The following is a 16323-nucleotide window of genomic DNA, read 5'->3' as shown; positions in this document are numbered from 1 at the left end:
GGGTATTCTCTGCTAGAGCCTGCGGAGTATTGCAGTGTGGTGAGACTTCCATGCTCAGCAGCGAGCTGTAAGCTTGTAGCTTCATTTGAAGATGAAGATGCCTACAATCTGCTGCATTTTATACGCAGCTTTATTTTGTCACACCCAATTTGCACTTAAAACGTGTCGGAGATTGCAGAATTCTGCATTAGTTCAGAGACTAATGGCATTCGCAGGGAAGCCAAACAGCCTAGACGCCGTGTGCAATGGCTCAGTGCAGGGCAATGCCTGTCTGCGCGCAAGACAGCAATGTTTGCAGGCTTTCTTGCAACCTTAGGCCACACATTTGATTCCCATCTACCATTGTAACAGCAAGAAATATTTGGGAAGAACTTCCCTTCTTGGACAATATCTGAATATTTACCACTTCCTCTGCCTACTGGGACACAGTTGCCAGACTGAGCTCCTAAAGTGGTAACTGGCAGTGGGTAGCAATGACTCAGATTTTCAGGAATTACAAAACCCAGATTTCTCCCTCCTCTGGAAATCGTTCACTCTGTCTCAGTTTGTTAGTAAGAAAGCATAGGCTTACATCTTCCCACTCCAGAAAAAGTTAGAGATGCCTGTTTGTCTAGCTTCCAAAGAAGGAAGGTACTGTAATATTTCTTCCAGTAGGAGGCAACATGATGAATATGCTGTTTAGATGGAGAGGTGTCTTCAACCTAAGCAGACAGGTCAGCATTTAGGGAATGGGTTACAGCTGCAGTTTCTGGAGGGAATGTATTAGAGCTACAGACAATTTGAAATTAGTGGGCATATAAGGACATAGCTAGTGTTGAAATATTACCTACAATACCTGAGTTGTGGTAGACTTCATGTATTTTCAAGAATAATTTTGGGATGAAGGATGTGATGTGACTGAATTCTCATCTAAGGATGGGGGCATACTTTAAACTACTCTCTTGCCTAGAATTCATTTGGGCTGGATATATAAAGCAATACAAGGATTTCCCATAACAGCTACACCATCTGTGAGAGCTAATGAATTATTCCAGGAGTATTAAGCTGAAAGATCTTGCTCTCTGTTGGACACCAGTGCAGACATCACAATTCCTAACCCAAGGGAGCCCTTTCCTCATCTGACACTGGCACAGACTTCATTAGTGATCACTTTTCACTTAGAACAGTCCCAAGGAAAGCTGCAGATACAGCCATTCCCTGTCCCTTAGCATTCCCTCTTGTACTACTTTATCACATGATTAGGTAGTGCCATGAACATTTACAGAATTTAGGGCAGAGAAAATTCCAGTTCTGAAGAAATAACAGCCTCATATAACACATACATGAGCAGAAACACATTCTTTACTTTTCCCTTGTCTTTTCATTTTGCAGGTGTGAAAAGTATCCATGAATATAAGACCTGTGTATCAGTGAACAGGAGAGGGTGCATGCTTCTGCATGTGAGCACTGGGAGTGAGCACACATGCTTGTGTTTGTGTGCATATACACGCATACCTTTTCCCCTGTTTGCTCTGTCTTCTTATTTTGTTTTAAACTTACCTAGTTTGTTATTTAATTCAGTGAAGATGACACTGTTAAAAGGTGCCACAAAGATAATTCTGGAAAGTGGTAATCTCTCTTTGTAATAGGCACAGCAGGGGAAGCAGCCATAAGAATTTCACAGACCTGACTCTACAAAAAGATTCCCTGTGGTAGGACTTGCCTTTTATTGTGGCTATTTATCACTGCCGACATGGCCAAGAGTGGAGGTGAGTAGTCTGAAATAGGTTGGAGAATTTGCCACAGTACAACGCAAGGAATACATTTTTCTGGATTAATGCTGCTGTACTGTACTCTAACTACACAATCCAAGATTCTCCAGATCCAGAGTTTTCATATTAATAAATGAAAACACAGTGTAGACTGTGACAGGCCACTAGGAATGTGAACATAACCCTTAAAATACACTTGCACAGGCGATGTAGTAACATGGGTACAAGTCTGCAGATATCTGAAAACCACAATTTTGCAAGACTTAACCACAATAACATCTACATGAAACTCTGCGCAGATTAGATAATAGCAATGTGAACTGCATTTTCACTGTAAGGTCAAAATGTGACAAGTAGGTAAAGCAACAATCAGGCTCCCAATTCCTAACTTTTGTTGAGCTGCACAAATCCTTCCATGCAGACATGGCTACGGAGAGAGAGACCCTCCTGGAGACAGCATATCCAGAAGTGCTGGCCTTTTGTCAGAAGCACGGCCTAATGTTTGAGGTAAATCACTTACTCTCCTGTCTGTCCTGTCCAAAGGCCACGAAAATATGTGGGATGAGGGGAAAAAAAAAAAAAAAGAAAAGAAAAAGAAATCCTCATGTATCTTCCTTAGAAGCCTCTTCAATGTCAAATATTGCTGTACTGGTTTATTAGAGCTTTCGTTTTAAGTATTGAGTTTCACGGATTTCAATTAAAAGTTAGGTGGTTAATCATCGTCAAGATCTCGACACTAGGGCTTATATCACCCTTTCGTGTCTTTATTCAATTGGAAAAAAGGTTCATGGTACGTATAAATTCCACTGGCTACACTTCAGGAGTAGCTGACTAGTCCTTATTATACTAATTTGCATAGATCTTTTAACATAAAAGGGGCCATTGAAATGTTGGGGATCATTATCTTCTGTGATAGAAAATAGGCTTCAAATATTGCTGCAAATAACCTACAGTTTTGAGGTTCCTTGCCCTGAAAAGCTGTCCAGGTTGTATGCTTGGTTGTCAATGGTTCAAATCTCTAAGTCTTTCACAGGAGAAATCTCTACTGAGAGATTTTGAATCTTGTAGAATAGTAATAATTAAAGTTGTATACCACTAGTTTTCAGACTGATCTAGAAACGAAAGTGATGGAATGACTTAATTTTCCCATGTCACTGTTTTTTATGATAGTATTGACTGGTCTTTAAGAACCTTTTTTTTTTGTGTGTGCAGGTAATAGACCTGAGATGGGGTATTTCTGAGCTTGTAGACACTGATCACAGAAACACACAACTCTGTCTGGAAGAAATTGAAGCCTGTCAGAAACTGTCAGCAGGTCCTACCTTTATTGTAAGTGCCAGCACTGCGGTGCATACTCGGTACCTATAGCTGAAGTGAGACATACAGGGCTGCCTTACGCGCTCAGAACTTGCAAAGGCAGAGTGGAGAAGTAAGATGTTTTTCACAATAATTAGCCTGCATGAGGAGCTTCACAAATATTTAATCAGCTAGCTGTTGGGGCTGAGAAAATATCAGTAACTGCAGAAGTCCCTAAGAGACAAGACAGGCTGGACAAACGCGCATGCGTTGTCCAGCCTTGAACACGGTCTCGTCAGAGCTGGAGATACTGGGGCTGTGTGTATTAGCTGGCAGAACTAAGAGGCAGATGGAGACATATATAAGGCAAGAAGAACAACACTATTTGTTGCTCTGAGATTGCTTCCTACCCAATTCTTAATTTTGAGGAGGTTTTCTCAGTAACTAAGCAAAAAATAAAAATTCCCCAAAGAATCAGAAATGAAAATGCCATAGCAACCACCAGGGACAGAGTCAGGTTGTCAAACTGTAAGCTGATACCTGTTCCATGCTTTTGCCCCACAAAAAGAGAGAAACTGAAATCCCTCCAATCCCTTCTTCTAACCACTGAAAGCTCCCCACCACAGCAGCCCACCTCAGCTTCCTTGAGGCTTTGGTGACAGCCCCAGACAGAAATCCACACCCAGAACTTCCAGACCTGCAGAGGGGAGAGGAGACACCTGCAGAAGTGCCAGAAGTACTTTGCTTCCTTGGGTTGTTTAGGCTTTAGAAAGAGAGAAGGAAAGCTTTGCTGAACAAAGAGTAAATGTAGAGAATATGCAGTCCCAGTGAGCCTAATAGAAGCCACAAGTAAATAAATAAGTAATTAAGTATTTGTGTGAGTTGCACCTGATTTCCCCCGAGCCACTTCCACCAGAGGCCAGCAATAGAGAATCTCTGAGGCAGAGATCATTAGAGCCTCACTGCAGCATTACTGCATCCATGAACTCACCATCTCCGAGCTCCCTGCGGCTCACACATCTGTTAGCAGCACCGTATTGCACATGCAGATGGCATCAGCCGGCATTCAGGCCGTATCTTCCTCAGACTGGCTCCGACTGTGTATCTACAAATCTCACTCCAGCCAGCCACAAAGGTTTGACTGCTCTCTCTCCCTTCCCACAGACCAGGAGGATTTTGTTCAAGGGTTACATGGTGGGTTCTAACCTCTGAGCTCTCTCTTTCTCCGGAGTACACAGATACTGGATGCTGCCCCTTCTCTGTTCCCCAGCCCAGCCCTCAGCCCTACCTGGCAGCCCCCAGGCTCAGCCCTGTCTCCTTCTGCCCGGGGCTCCTTCCCAAAGTCAACCTCCTCACCCCCTCCTCACTGAGGGCCTGAGGAGCAGTTCCTCTAAGGCCCCTTCTCCCCAGCCACGGGACAAGCTGGGGCTCTGCCTGGTTGTCCCCACCCAAGCAGGGAAGCTGCGAGCGGGCAGCCCCCACCACAGCTGTCACTACAGCAGCAGTGTCTGCATGTGTGGCTTTCTCGCCTGTTGCAGGGACTCCTGGGGGACTGCTACGGGCACCAGACTGTGCCCCGACTCATTGCAGAGAAGGAGTTTGAGGCCCTAACTCTGCAGCTGTCAGGGGACTCTGCCCAGCTCCTGACACAGTGGTACCAGCGGGATGAGAACGCGCTGCCCACCCGCTACGTCCTGCAGCCGGCTGACGGGCAGGCCTGGCACCACGTGGAGGGACGCCTGGCCTCAGCGCTGCAGGAGGCAGCCCAGAAGGCAGAGAGGGGTGGGCTGCTCAGCCCAGAGCAGAGGCACTGCTACCACAAATCAGGTGTGTTCTGGCAGGGCTGTAATGTTGTTCGAACCAGAGCTGTCAGGGAGGAGAGCTGTTTGGGTGAAGACAGCACCAGATCGTGTACAACAGGCAGTACGTGAGGAAGGAAACAACTTAACCATCTGCCAGATCCTGGGGAGGGAGGTTGGTGCTGACTAGCAAACAGTATGCCAGCTAGGGGGGAAAAAGGAGAAACATTCCCAGCTCACTGACCACATTCGGGAGCGTGCCCAGCTCAGAGGACATGGGGAATGCTGACCTGCTAGCGTCATGTGAAATATGGAAGGACCAAACGATGTAAGTTAATGTCTATAGATGGCTTTTCCTGTATTCTGTTCTGGAATCAAATGCCCACATCTCCCTTTTTTGTAGCGATTGAATGGGAGATTGAACACTGTCTCCTCAATAACCAGCAGAGCAACCAGGGGGCTTTCATATTCCTCAGAGAGGCTGAGGATTCTGACAAACAGACAGACAAAGGGACAAACTCTGATCTGGCAGAGAAAGAGGACAACCCGGACAGCGAAGCAGAAGAGCTGCTCAGCAACCTTAAAGCAAAAATTGCAAGCCATCATCCCAAACACCTCACGGTACACACACTGACATGCAGCAAAGACTCTCGGAACACCCAGCACAAGAGGAGTAATAGATACCTGAAACAACTCTGTGAACAGTTCACTGCTGTCACTAACCACCAGGTCTTAGAGAATCTTCGATACCGAGGACAGATCAGCGAGGAGCCAGAGAGACTTCTGGAAGAGCTGAGCCACCATGCAGCTCTGTGCCTGGAGAACTGCAGATTTTTCTGTGGGAGACAGAATTTATTGGATAACATTTTTCATCGTATCAGGCAGAACAACGATAAAACGCACACAGCCCTAATCCTCTATGGGCCACCAGGCTGTGGAAAAACAGCTGTGATGTGCAAACTCTCTGAGCAGGTGCAAGCTGTTTTAGGGCAAGACACTGTGGTCGTGATTCGTTTGCTGGGGACATCCCAGCTCAGCTCTGCTATTCACAGCCTGCTGAGGGACATTTGTCTCCAAGTGTGTTTAGCTTTTGATTTGCCACCACCTCCAAACCAAACCCAACAGGCTTGCAGTGATTTAGTCTTGTTCCTCAGTAACCTCCTCCTCTCTGTCTCACATTGCAGCACACAGACACTGGTGTTGTTCCTTGACTCTGTGGAGAGATTATTTCCTTATAGCGGTGCTCACAGATTCTACTGGCTCCCTACAGATTGCCCTCCCAAGGTCCACATCATCATTTCCATTTCCACAGCAGAGCATGATATTCTGAAAGCTCTGCAACACGCTGTGCCCGAGGCTGAGGCATACTTTGAAGTAGAACCCTTATCCAGTGAGGAAGGCAAGGAGATGCTAGAGATGCTCTTAGCATCAGACAGACGGCAGCTGAGCCCAGCTCAACGGGCTTATCTCTGGCACAAGTTCCCCATCGGTGGCCAAGCCCTGCTCTACAAGCTGGCCTTCCATGAGGCCAGGAAATGGGCGTCTTACACTTCACCTTCAGAACTAGCGATCGCTAGCACAGCCCAGGAAGCCATGCACTGTCTGTGCGAGAGACTGGAAAAGTCACATGGCACAGTCCTTGTGGCCCACGCGCTTGGCTACATTGCTTCCTCACGGTGAGTATTGCTGTACTTCTGATGAGACAGCCTGTATTTCCTGACTGTTCATAGGGAATCTCTGCCTAAACACAGTGAAAGCCAGTAGAAGCTCTCAGTTATTCTATCCTGTGAGGTCTTTACGCATATATTTATCAAGCATGACATTCCTCTCATACCTGGAAGCCTACCTAAAATACTGTCTCGAAGGGAGATGTTCTGGGATTATTTGGAAAAGAAAATCTATTTCCATTGCTTGTCCAGGGCCTAAGCTCTCAGCTGAGACTGCCATGTGTGCATGTCAGCTAGCGGGATTCTTGGTGACTGGTACTTTGGTACTGCGAGAGAGACCTTCACCATATTTCACTGCTCGCCCTCCCACTACAGAAATCACTGTAAACAGAAATGAGGAGGATAAATAATCTCCTTTCACATATCACATTTCACTTGCAGAAATGGGCTGTCAGACATGGAGCTAAAGGACATTTTATCCCTTGACGATGATGTTCTTTCAGAGATTCACCACTGCCACTTTCCTTCAAGTAAAAGTGTCTTGCGCCTTCCTCCTCTCCACTGGGCACGGCTGCGCAGTGACATGGGAGAGTGCCTGGCAGAACGGAAGGTCGACGGCTTCACCCTTCTCAGCTTTGCACACAGGTACTGCTAGAGGGCAGAGAATGGGATGCCAGCCCCCGAGACGTTCTCAGCCTGGGCTTTTGGGAACCCTGCCTAGAATCCTCTCAGCTCTTAAACTCTATCAGTGCTGAGGTTTACAGAAAAATCGAGCTCTAGCTCCCCTTTCCAGTATCTCTATTGTTTTTTCCTTTCCCAGGCAATTTGTTGAAAAGGTACAGAATCGTTATCTATCAAAACAAGACCAAACCAAGCGGCATTTTCTCCTGGCAGACTTCTTCAAGGGGACTTGGAGCTGGGGAATGAAGAAACCTCTTATATTACCAGACCTTAGCAGGACTTTGAATGCCGACAGGAAGGTGAGGAATATCAGTAGGCATGTCCATACCTGTAGGCTCTGGACCAGGGCTCTGCATCTCCAGACTGCAGGACAGGGTCTGAAATCAGAAGACAATGGAAATAATGGTAAATGACACCATTCAGTGCTTTCAATAATGATGAAGAAATAGATTTTTTTAAACAGAGATATCTCCAACCAAGGAGATCTACAGTAAATTTACAAACTTTGTCATGCCATCTGCATATATGTAAAAGTCTACTTCAATGAGGAAGGGAATAATCTATTATTAACATCTGTAGAAAGGCAGTCATAATCTTAAACTGCAGCAACAGAAATTTAGAATCATGAAAACCATTTCCTGGGCAAAATGAAAGAATGAAATAGGCCTCAGCCCTGGAAGCGCTGTCTGTCACACTGTGACATAGCAACTAGAACTGAAGTTGCGGAAGCAGAGAGATTAATGCATAAGCCGTGTCTGAAATCAACTGTCCTGCTACTCCTGCTCTTCCCAGGTAGCCCCTCAGCCACTCTGGTTCTCTGATACTGTTGCCAATCGGAGGAAGCTGAGTGAATTGCCATTTCACTTACTCAATGCAGGACGAATTGAGGAGCTAAAAGAGGATGTGCTGGGTAAGGACTGGGCAAAAGGAGGTATATAGTGCTTTGCAGAAGCATGCTTCATGCCTACAGCCACAGGTAATGGCAGTGCAGAATCACAACCTTTCTGCATAGCATCAATAATCACCATGAGAAGGAAGCTTGAAAAAAAGAAATAAATTACTCTTACACACTGTCATTCTAGAATTATCACCACAGTCCTTTCATACCTGAAATAAATGCTCTAGATTCTCCCAGAGCTGAGAAGGAAACATTTTTAAAAATACCATTAAAAATACATAGAGCATTTAAGAAGCTAAAGAAGGAACCATAACAATGGGAGTCCTCAATTTTCTTAGCCATTGAGTCCTAATTCCACTGCTGGTGACTGCTAATCTTTCTATACTCTCCCTGCCCAAAAAAGCATTTTTTAATCTCAGTTTATTAAAAATTACTGTGCAGTCTCAGGGTTAATATTCTCTGCTCTAATAGTATTTCTTTCTGCAGGGAATATGAACTGGATCAGCTGCAAAATAATTGTCTCTGGAATACAGAGTGTTGTTGATGACTTTGCCATGTGTGCTGAACAGATCGACTGTCCAGAATTACGTCTTGTGCAGAACACTCTTCTCCTTTTGAAACCAGCAGTCAGCAGTATAGACAGCCTCAAGGGTAAAAGCTGCATCCTAGTGACAGAGAGAGATGCACATGTCTACCTGGGGGAAAGAAATGGGTTTTTCCTCTCCAAGTTACTTTTCTGAGGAATTACAACTAGTGACAAAATTCTCTCTTCCAAGATCCATCAAAAGCCTTATAAATGCCTCATTCTGGTAGGGCCTCTGTATAGGAACCTGAAGTTTCTTTGCCACTAGGTATTTGCTCTATTTGATTAGAGCAGTTTGCCTGTTGCCCCTCTTCCAGTACAAGCACCTATTATCAATCTAGATTCCCTTGAGGCTTTAATGTTAACAAGAGGAAAGGATACACGGTGCTGCTCCTGTTTTCTCCTCAGAGTCTCCATGCCTTCCTTAAGGGAAAAATCCTGTCACCCCATTAAATTTGTCCACCGTTTACACTGTAGCTTTCCCTTTTCTGCCTGGCCAGATAAGGACAGCTTTTAGCCACTCATTTGGGTTCATTATGTACTGCTAGTACCTGCACTGTACATCACATTGAATGCAACCACAGTAACTCTCACAGGCCCAACGCGGTCACGTTTTAAAACTCCTTTTGTCTTTGTCCTCTCAGGATTGAGTATACTATACACAGAAGTGCTGGCCAGGCTTCTTTTTCTCATGCCTTCTTACCCTGACGTGATCGGGAAGCTGTGCGAGCAGTGTCTAAGCTGGTTCAGTGTCTGTCCCTATCCTGTTCTCATTCCATTGTGTGGATTCCTCCAGCCACCTGGTGGGCCCCTGAACACAACGCTCACGGGATTCCTCAAAGGTAGGATTAGTCCTGGGGATATACAGCCCTAGAATATATCTATGCACCCATCTGTTATGAATAATATTGAAGTAACAATGATAAACTAATAAATAAATAAAGCAAGAACGAGAGAACATCTATTTCTGTAGAAATAGAATTTGGCCCGTGAGCTTACACAAAGGCAGGATAAAGGTCCATTCGCCTTTCTGTTCAGTCATGCACCAGTTCCATTTGCAATTGCTTTAACAAATGAGGAGAGAGAAAGTGGGTCATTTTGTCGCCAGGACAACAAAAGCACACACTGACCTAGATATGTGCGAGGGAACCTAATCTTGCCCTTGGCACAGTCTACGGGGTTCAGTCAATACAGGGGGTTCCCAGCTGGGGAAGCACAGCATGGCAACAGTCCCAAATCGTCTGTTTTTTGTCTGTGGTATCTGGAACAGCCTTTCCCTTTTGTGTCTCACTGCAGGCGCCACAGCGATGGCACTTAGTTCTGATTACAAGCTGCTGGTGGCAGGTTCCCAGGATGGCTCAATGCTCGTCTGGAATATGGAGGTTATTGAGATGCTGCACGCCCTGCCTGGGCACTCTGGTGAGCCTTCCCTTTTTCACGGCTGCAGTGCTTTTTTCATGTCTGAAGAGAGCTCTGACTGCTCAGCCATTCTTGAGCACTAGGCACACAGACACCTCCTAGCTGCCAGCGTTCTCCTAATTGCGAGAAGCACCGAGAATCCTGTGTTTCACTAATTCTCCTCTCTTATTTTATAGCTGAGGTGAGGTGTGTGAAAGTGTTTGGAAAAGGAACTTGTGCTGTTTCAGCTGCCATGGATCACAGTCTGCGCATCTGGAATCTGACCTCTGGCAGAGCAAAGTTTGTTATCCAGGATACCCATTTTGAAGAGCAGCCCTCACATTGCCTTCATGTGGATGAGAGGCGCATGATTGTATATTCTTCCTCAGGTACAAAGGTATGGAGCTTAGGGACATTTCTTAATGTAAAGGGCATTGAAAGGACAGAAACATAAGAAGTCACAGAATCATGAGGGTTGTAAATAGAAAAGCTACCTTGGTCCTCTCTACTTCCATCTCTTGCCACCTTTTTACTAGGTTAATGCTTGGCACTTGGAGACAGCAGAACTCATCTTCCGGATTTCTGGAGAGGTGACAGATGCGTGGATGTGTTCTGCAGTATTCAGCCCAAGGCTGGTGATTATGACTGTGTCTGAAGGAGGGACGCTGAGTCTGTGGAACAGCAACACCGGCAAGCTGCAATCCAAATGTCAGCTATCAGGGCTGCAGGAAGAAATACCAACTGCCAGTGTTCTCATCCAGAAGCAAGGGAAGATGATAGTGGGATTTAGTGGGGGATCTCTATCCACGGTACACATCTCCCTTTCAACTTTCTTGTAATATTTCAAGGATCTCAGTCCTAAACAATACTAATTCTGTGGTATGCCATCTCATCCATTTCGTTCTGTTGTGTTGGTATCTGCCTTTATCATCATAAGCAATTTCTGATGACAATATTTTCACATTTCACTCAATTTCCAGGCAGCTGCAGCAATGCGATCTGGCTCTGCCCTTCTTTGTCCACCTCTCTGTTGCCAGCAATATGATTGTGGGGTTCCACTGTTGCCACTTTGGGTTCTCTTCCCAACTCTGCCACAGATTTGCTTCATGACTGAGCAAACTGTTTTCTAAGAGGGCCTCAGTTCCTCCAAACCAAACGTGAACCTCCTGCACCTGCCGATGCATTGTCTGGTCACAGGCTGCATCAAACTGAACTCCTTGGACGGAAAGCACAGAACAAGTGTTCTGCATAACCTTCCTAGGAAGGGTGAAAGGGGTGGGCTGGAGAAAGACTGTCACCACACAGTCACAAAATAAAACAAAATGCAGTTCCTACACACTGTGCAGAATTGTGCTGAGCCAGGCAACAAATCTGGTCACCAGTGGGCCCTCCTTCTTCTTTCGGAATAGAGCACCATCCTCAGACTTCTGCATCCTAGTTCCTAAAAGGACAAGGATAACACTCTATACCCCTTTGCACACATAGCTCTGTTCAATACCAAGAGGCCAAATTAAATTTCACTGTTAATCTACCCTCTTTCTTTCAAGGGAAAGGCAGGTTAGCTATCCTAATGTCATGTCTAACTCTATCTTATTTTGTACAGATCTCTTCTGCTGGGAACAGTCTGCTAGAGAAGCTTCCTGGAAGCGTTTGCTTTGTGGTGGCGTCAGAAGACGAGTCCATTCTTGCTGCAGGTTTAATAGTGCCCCTTGCTTAGGAAAGTGTTAGCAATAGCTCCTCTCTCACCTGCCAAGCAGCCTTTAAATGGGGACCAGGATGTGGGACTTTCCATTAGCCTGATCTTTTTCATCTATTGTGCTTAAGGGGGTAACAAGAATTGGGTGACATTCACTCTGCGCAGACTTAGAACATTGTCCATGTTCCAGGAGCCCTATTTCAAGAGATTAAGTGAGATATAAGCAGTGAAAAGAACTTATGCTGGCATGGGTATTTTTTAGGGTTTCTAAGCTATCTTTAGTGCTTACCTTTAAAAATATAGGTACTAAATAATGAGGAATATGCATAGACACATGGTGTTGTAGGGGATTAGAGACTTCCTCAGATCAATAAGTCAGTAACTAATATTTTGTTTTAGGCTTTGGGGAATATGTGCGAGTGTTTCTGGCTGACTCAAAGGGATTCCACAGGTTCCTAGCGGCAGATTTGGAACATGAAGGAATGGTTCATACAGCTGTTATATCTCCCGACAACAGCCTCATTGTTACTGGTTCTCAAACTGCATCTATCCAGGTAGGAAGGAAGGCTGGGCACCTTCCCAAGCAGAACATCTTTTACAGATTTACAAAATCAACTCACGGAATATGCCCTTGGCCCAATAAGGTGCTTGTCGTGGTCCTCAGCAACCTGTTTGGGGGATGGAATTACAGTTCTGAAGATGTTTGTTGTACTGCCATGCTTCTAAAACGATGACCGTTTACCCTACTTCTCTGTACTGCTTCAAGCCTCTCTGCTCTCTTTTTATTTTGGGGACTGAATGGAGAGCATTTTATCAATTCAGAGAGCCAGCCTTAAGCCGGTGTGTACCCAGGACCCAAATTACAATTTTATTTCTGAAGTATTTTAAATTTGATCTTCTAAAAGCTGCCTTGTTACCCATCTGTGAGGCAGACATGGAATATATAACATCTGGAGAACCATCTCTTTTCAAAGAAAGAGGTAAATACCCAGTACAGCCCAAAAAAGGCAGGATCTAATTAGGGATCATTCAGAGCAAAGGAAGTAAATGAGCTGAATAGCTCCAGATACTTTAAACATTTGTTTAAGAGCAACTTTGTATCAGTAGTTGCTCAAGATTCTGTTTTCTAGATTAGGAGTAGGTTGTTATCATGTGACTTTACTTATGTTTCTGTAAAAATCAGGGAAGATCTGTTGTGTCACCTTTTAAATAAGGCTAGAGAAAAAAAGTGGCTCAGGTACTGACTTCTCCCCCTGCAACTTTTCCCAGGTGTGGAGTCTAACAGCCCAGGGTTTGCTAACTGCCAGGCTGGATGGCATGGGAGCACCAGTAACGCTCTTAGCCCTGTGTGACAGCACTTTGGTCTCTGCCTCCCACAGCGCACCGTATCTGAGAGTGTGGAACCTCATTTACAACCAGCAGCAGAAAACCTGGGCACCTGTCCCAGATACAGGCTGCACTGCACTGTCGCATGGTGGGAACTATGTCTATTTTACCCAGCCTGAAGACAGACATAAAGTCATCATCTGGGACACCAGAGAAGGTGAACTGCATCTCAGAAACACTGCAGAAAATTAAGCGTGCATATGGGGTAGGAGAGAAACAAAGCAATTCATGGAGGCAGTAGAGTTAGTTTCTGAGCGTGTGTGACAAGGACAGTCTGCTCCTTTCTGCTTTTTCTAAGCATGAGATTCAGAAGAACAGGGTTCAGGCTTGGAAAGCTTTTTAATCTCCTCTTTAAAGTTTTTGTCCAGAATAGCTTATTATTTTGACAAGGGGAAAAAAACACGGAAATATGAATAATATACCAATAACTTCACAAACAAGGAGCCATCCTGAGCCCCAGCTGATGGAAGTTGGAATAAGAACAGTCTTGCTGATCTCCTTCTCTTTTACAGGTGCAGTGTGTGACACACTGGACACCTCTGCCCAAGTGAGGTGCCTGGAAATAGCTGAGCAAAACCAGCTCCTTTTCACCGGGCTTGTGTCCGGAACAGTCCTTGTCTTTCCACTGAACTCCAGGCAGGACGTAGCATGCATCCCACCTCCAGAGTCACGGAAACCAGTCAATAACATGGCAATCAACAAGGGGGAAAAGCAGCTGGCCATAGCATATGATGATTTAGTCCTTGTGCTGGATATTACCTCTGCAGACCCATGCCCAGTGATTGGCAGGCCCACCTACACATTTTATACTCAGATCCCTGGCTCTCTGATTTCCAGTGTGGCTGTCCTTGCAGATTACAGAGTCCTGTACGGCATGACTACTGGGGATTTATTCCTTTACGACTGCCCTCAATCCACAGTGTTTCCTTTGGAAGCTCACAGAAGCCAGATCTCCTGTTTGGAAAGCAGCCATGGAGAGCAGTGGGCATTCAGTGGATCTGAAGATTCCCTGCAATGTCTCTGGGACTTGGAGCTTTGTCAGCAGGAACATGAGATGCGCTATTATAAGGTACTACACTGCCAGAGGGGGAAGACTGTGTCTATGGTCAATTACTGCAGTAAGCTATCAGGGAAGATTCAATTCACAGGAATCCCAGCTCTCGAGAGAATACCCAAATCCTGTACAGAGCTGTTCAAACTGACAAGCAGCAACCTATTTGCAGCATTTTAGGTCTGGTTTTAAGGCATCCGTATAATCTAAATACACTGTTAAAGTGCCCAGGTCCAAAAATGCTGTCAAAATAAATGCATGCTGTTAACACCGTTCTGACACCAAAGCGTAAGTCATAGGAGTTATTTATTTAGATCTTATTATTGGTCATTTACTTGGTTTAAGCAAAAGAAGAGGTAAATAAGGCCAGGTCAGGGGAATTCAGTAAAATAATAAGCAATGGAGAATGCTGAATCTATTCTGTTAATCTTTTACCTGATAATATATCATGGATGAGTCCAAACTACTCCTTTCCACAGGTGGAATAATGGGTTTCTGGGTGATCATATTGGGCTTTCTTCTGCACAGCTATAGGGTGCTTCATAAGCTAAGGGCCTAAGGACATTTCCCACCCTCCTTCCAGGACTACTTTGCCTTGTAAAATTCTTTATTTAGTTACACTTTGATCCCTGTTCTTAAATACTGAATAACTACTGAATGTTCTAAAGCTTCTCCATCTCAACCTGTGTTTACCAGTACAACAATCTAATCCTAACCATCATCCATTTTTAGCCTACATCTCCCCTGAAAGGCATTTGCTGCGCTTGTTTCTCAAAAGATGATAAGTACGTGTACACTGGAGCGTTGGATGAATCCATTACAGTCTGGGATGTTGCAAGTGGTGAGTAATTTTGAATTCCAGCAACTATGAGAAACAAGTGTATACTACACTCTGTATTTAAATAGGCTTGTAGCATTCTTTATGTTGTAAGATGGGAAACATGCCATACAGCAAGTTTGTGCACAGATACTCATTTGGTTGAATATTAGAGCAGAAAACATAGCCAAATATCTTGGCCAAAGAAGCTTGCTGATGAACTAAGGTGACTTTATTAGGCTGCAGTTACTTCAGAACATGCACTAAGCTTCCCTTTTCTGGGTCCCTACAAACATCCTACAACTACCCAATCGTATTCCCTAACTTGTATCCTTGCAATAGGAAACCGCAAGAGGGAACATGTATCCCAAATGATTATCAGAATAGATACTAGAACATTACTGAAGCCAGAAGTAGTATATTATAATTGCGACAAGAAGCTGCAATTACAGAAGGTCAGTAGTAAGTAGTCCAGCACACAGTAGAGAAAAGTATTCTGGGCTTAAAAATCAGCATCAAATTTTATGTCAAAGCAAGCTAAGGTCTCTGTAAGTTTCTAATAAGCAAAACATCAATAATGTTCTAAGGAGAAGCAAACAATACGACTTATTATTCCCCTGTCCTCCTCCCTCTTCATTCAACATCAGTGACCTCGTTTCACCGAGTCCAAATTGTCTCGTGACAAGGGGCCATTTGAAGAAAGGGACATGTCTGAAGGGGACTCGCACCACACAGTAAATCCTTTCCTGTATTCTGCCCTTGGTTTCTGCAGGTGCCTTACTAGCCGTACAGTGCATATACACAACTGCTAGCAGAATTGTACCAACTGCGGATGGGTTTGTTGCAACAACAAAACTTGGTTATATCATTCGTGAGCGGTTTCATTGTCCTCAGACCACATCTCCCCAGGACAACCCACTCCCGAACGTCATGGCAACGTGTACAGTAAAATCCAGAAAGAAAGAAGGAGAAAACTTGAGCAAGCAACAGTATAACCAAGGAAGCTCTTCTGGGAACCCAGTTCGCACCAACAAGCGCTCTCAAATCTGCTCAGTGGTATAGAAAGCGAAGATGAATAGGATAAGACAGTGTGAACACCCAGGGTAGCGCTTGCAGGTTTCTCTTTCCATCTGCTATATCCTTCTGCCTTAGTGTTTCAGAATTACAACATTAAACGCTACTGAAAATTCCCTCGCTGTGGTTATTCAGAGTCTGTTGCTGTTTTGGCATCACCCGACAGCTGTCACGTACCACAGCAATAATCACGTAATAAAAGTAAAAGCAAAAAAAAATAAAATAA

The 16323-nt window shown here is 44.7% G+C and overlaps 1 protein-coding gene across 1 annotated transcript; it reads left to right on the top strand.

Moving 5' to 3' along the window:
* Positions 1–2159: 2159 nt before the first annotated feature.
* Positions 2160–16085, top strand: NWD1 (NACHT and WD repeat domain containing 1). The gene is made up of 18 exons (XM_013956100.2): positions 2160–2258; positions 2964–3080; positions 4586–4874; positions 5250–6522; positions 6955–7158; positions 7334–7493; positions 7987–8104; positions 8579–8743; positions 9320–9517; positions 9972–10094; positions 10271–10470; positions 10610–10882; positions 11677–11767; positions 12169–12323; positions 13039–13312; positions 13668–14224; positions 14939–15047; positions 15796–16085. The coding sequence occupies exons 1-18, from the start codon at positions 2175–2177 to the stop codon at positions 16083–16085; spliced, it is 4680 nt and encodes a 1559-aa protein (XP_013811554.2). The 5' UTR covers positions 2160–2174.
* The last annotated feature ends 238 nt before the right edge of the window (positions 16086–16323 follow it).

The sequence above is a fragment of the Apteryx mantelli genome, chromosome 30 (assembly GCF_036417845.1).
Source record: "Apteryx mantelli isolate bAptMan1 chromosome 30, bAptMan1.hap1, whole genome shotgun sequence".
Taxonomy (NCBI): domain Eukaryota; kingdom Metazoa; phylum Chordata; class Aves; order Apterygiformes; family Apterygidae; genus Apteryx; species Apteryx mantelli.
The sequence above is the reverse complement of the archived record's forward strand: the minus strand, read 5'-3'. Positions and strand labels throughout refer to the sequence as shown.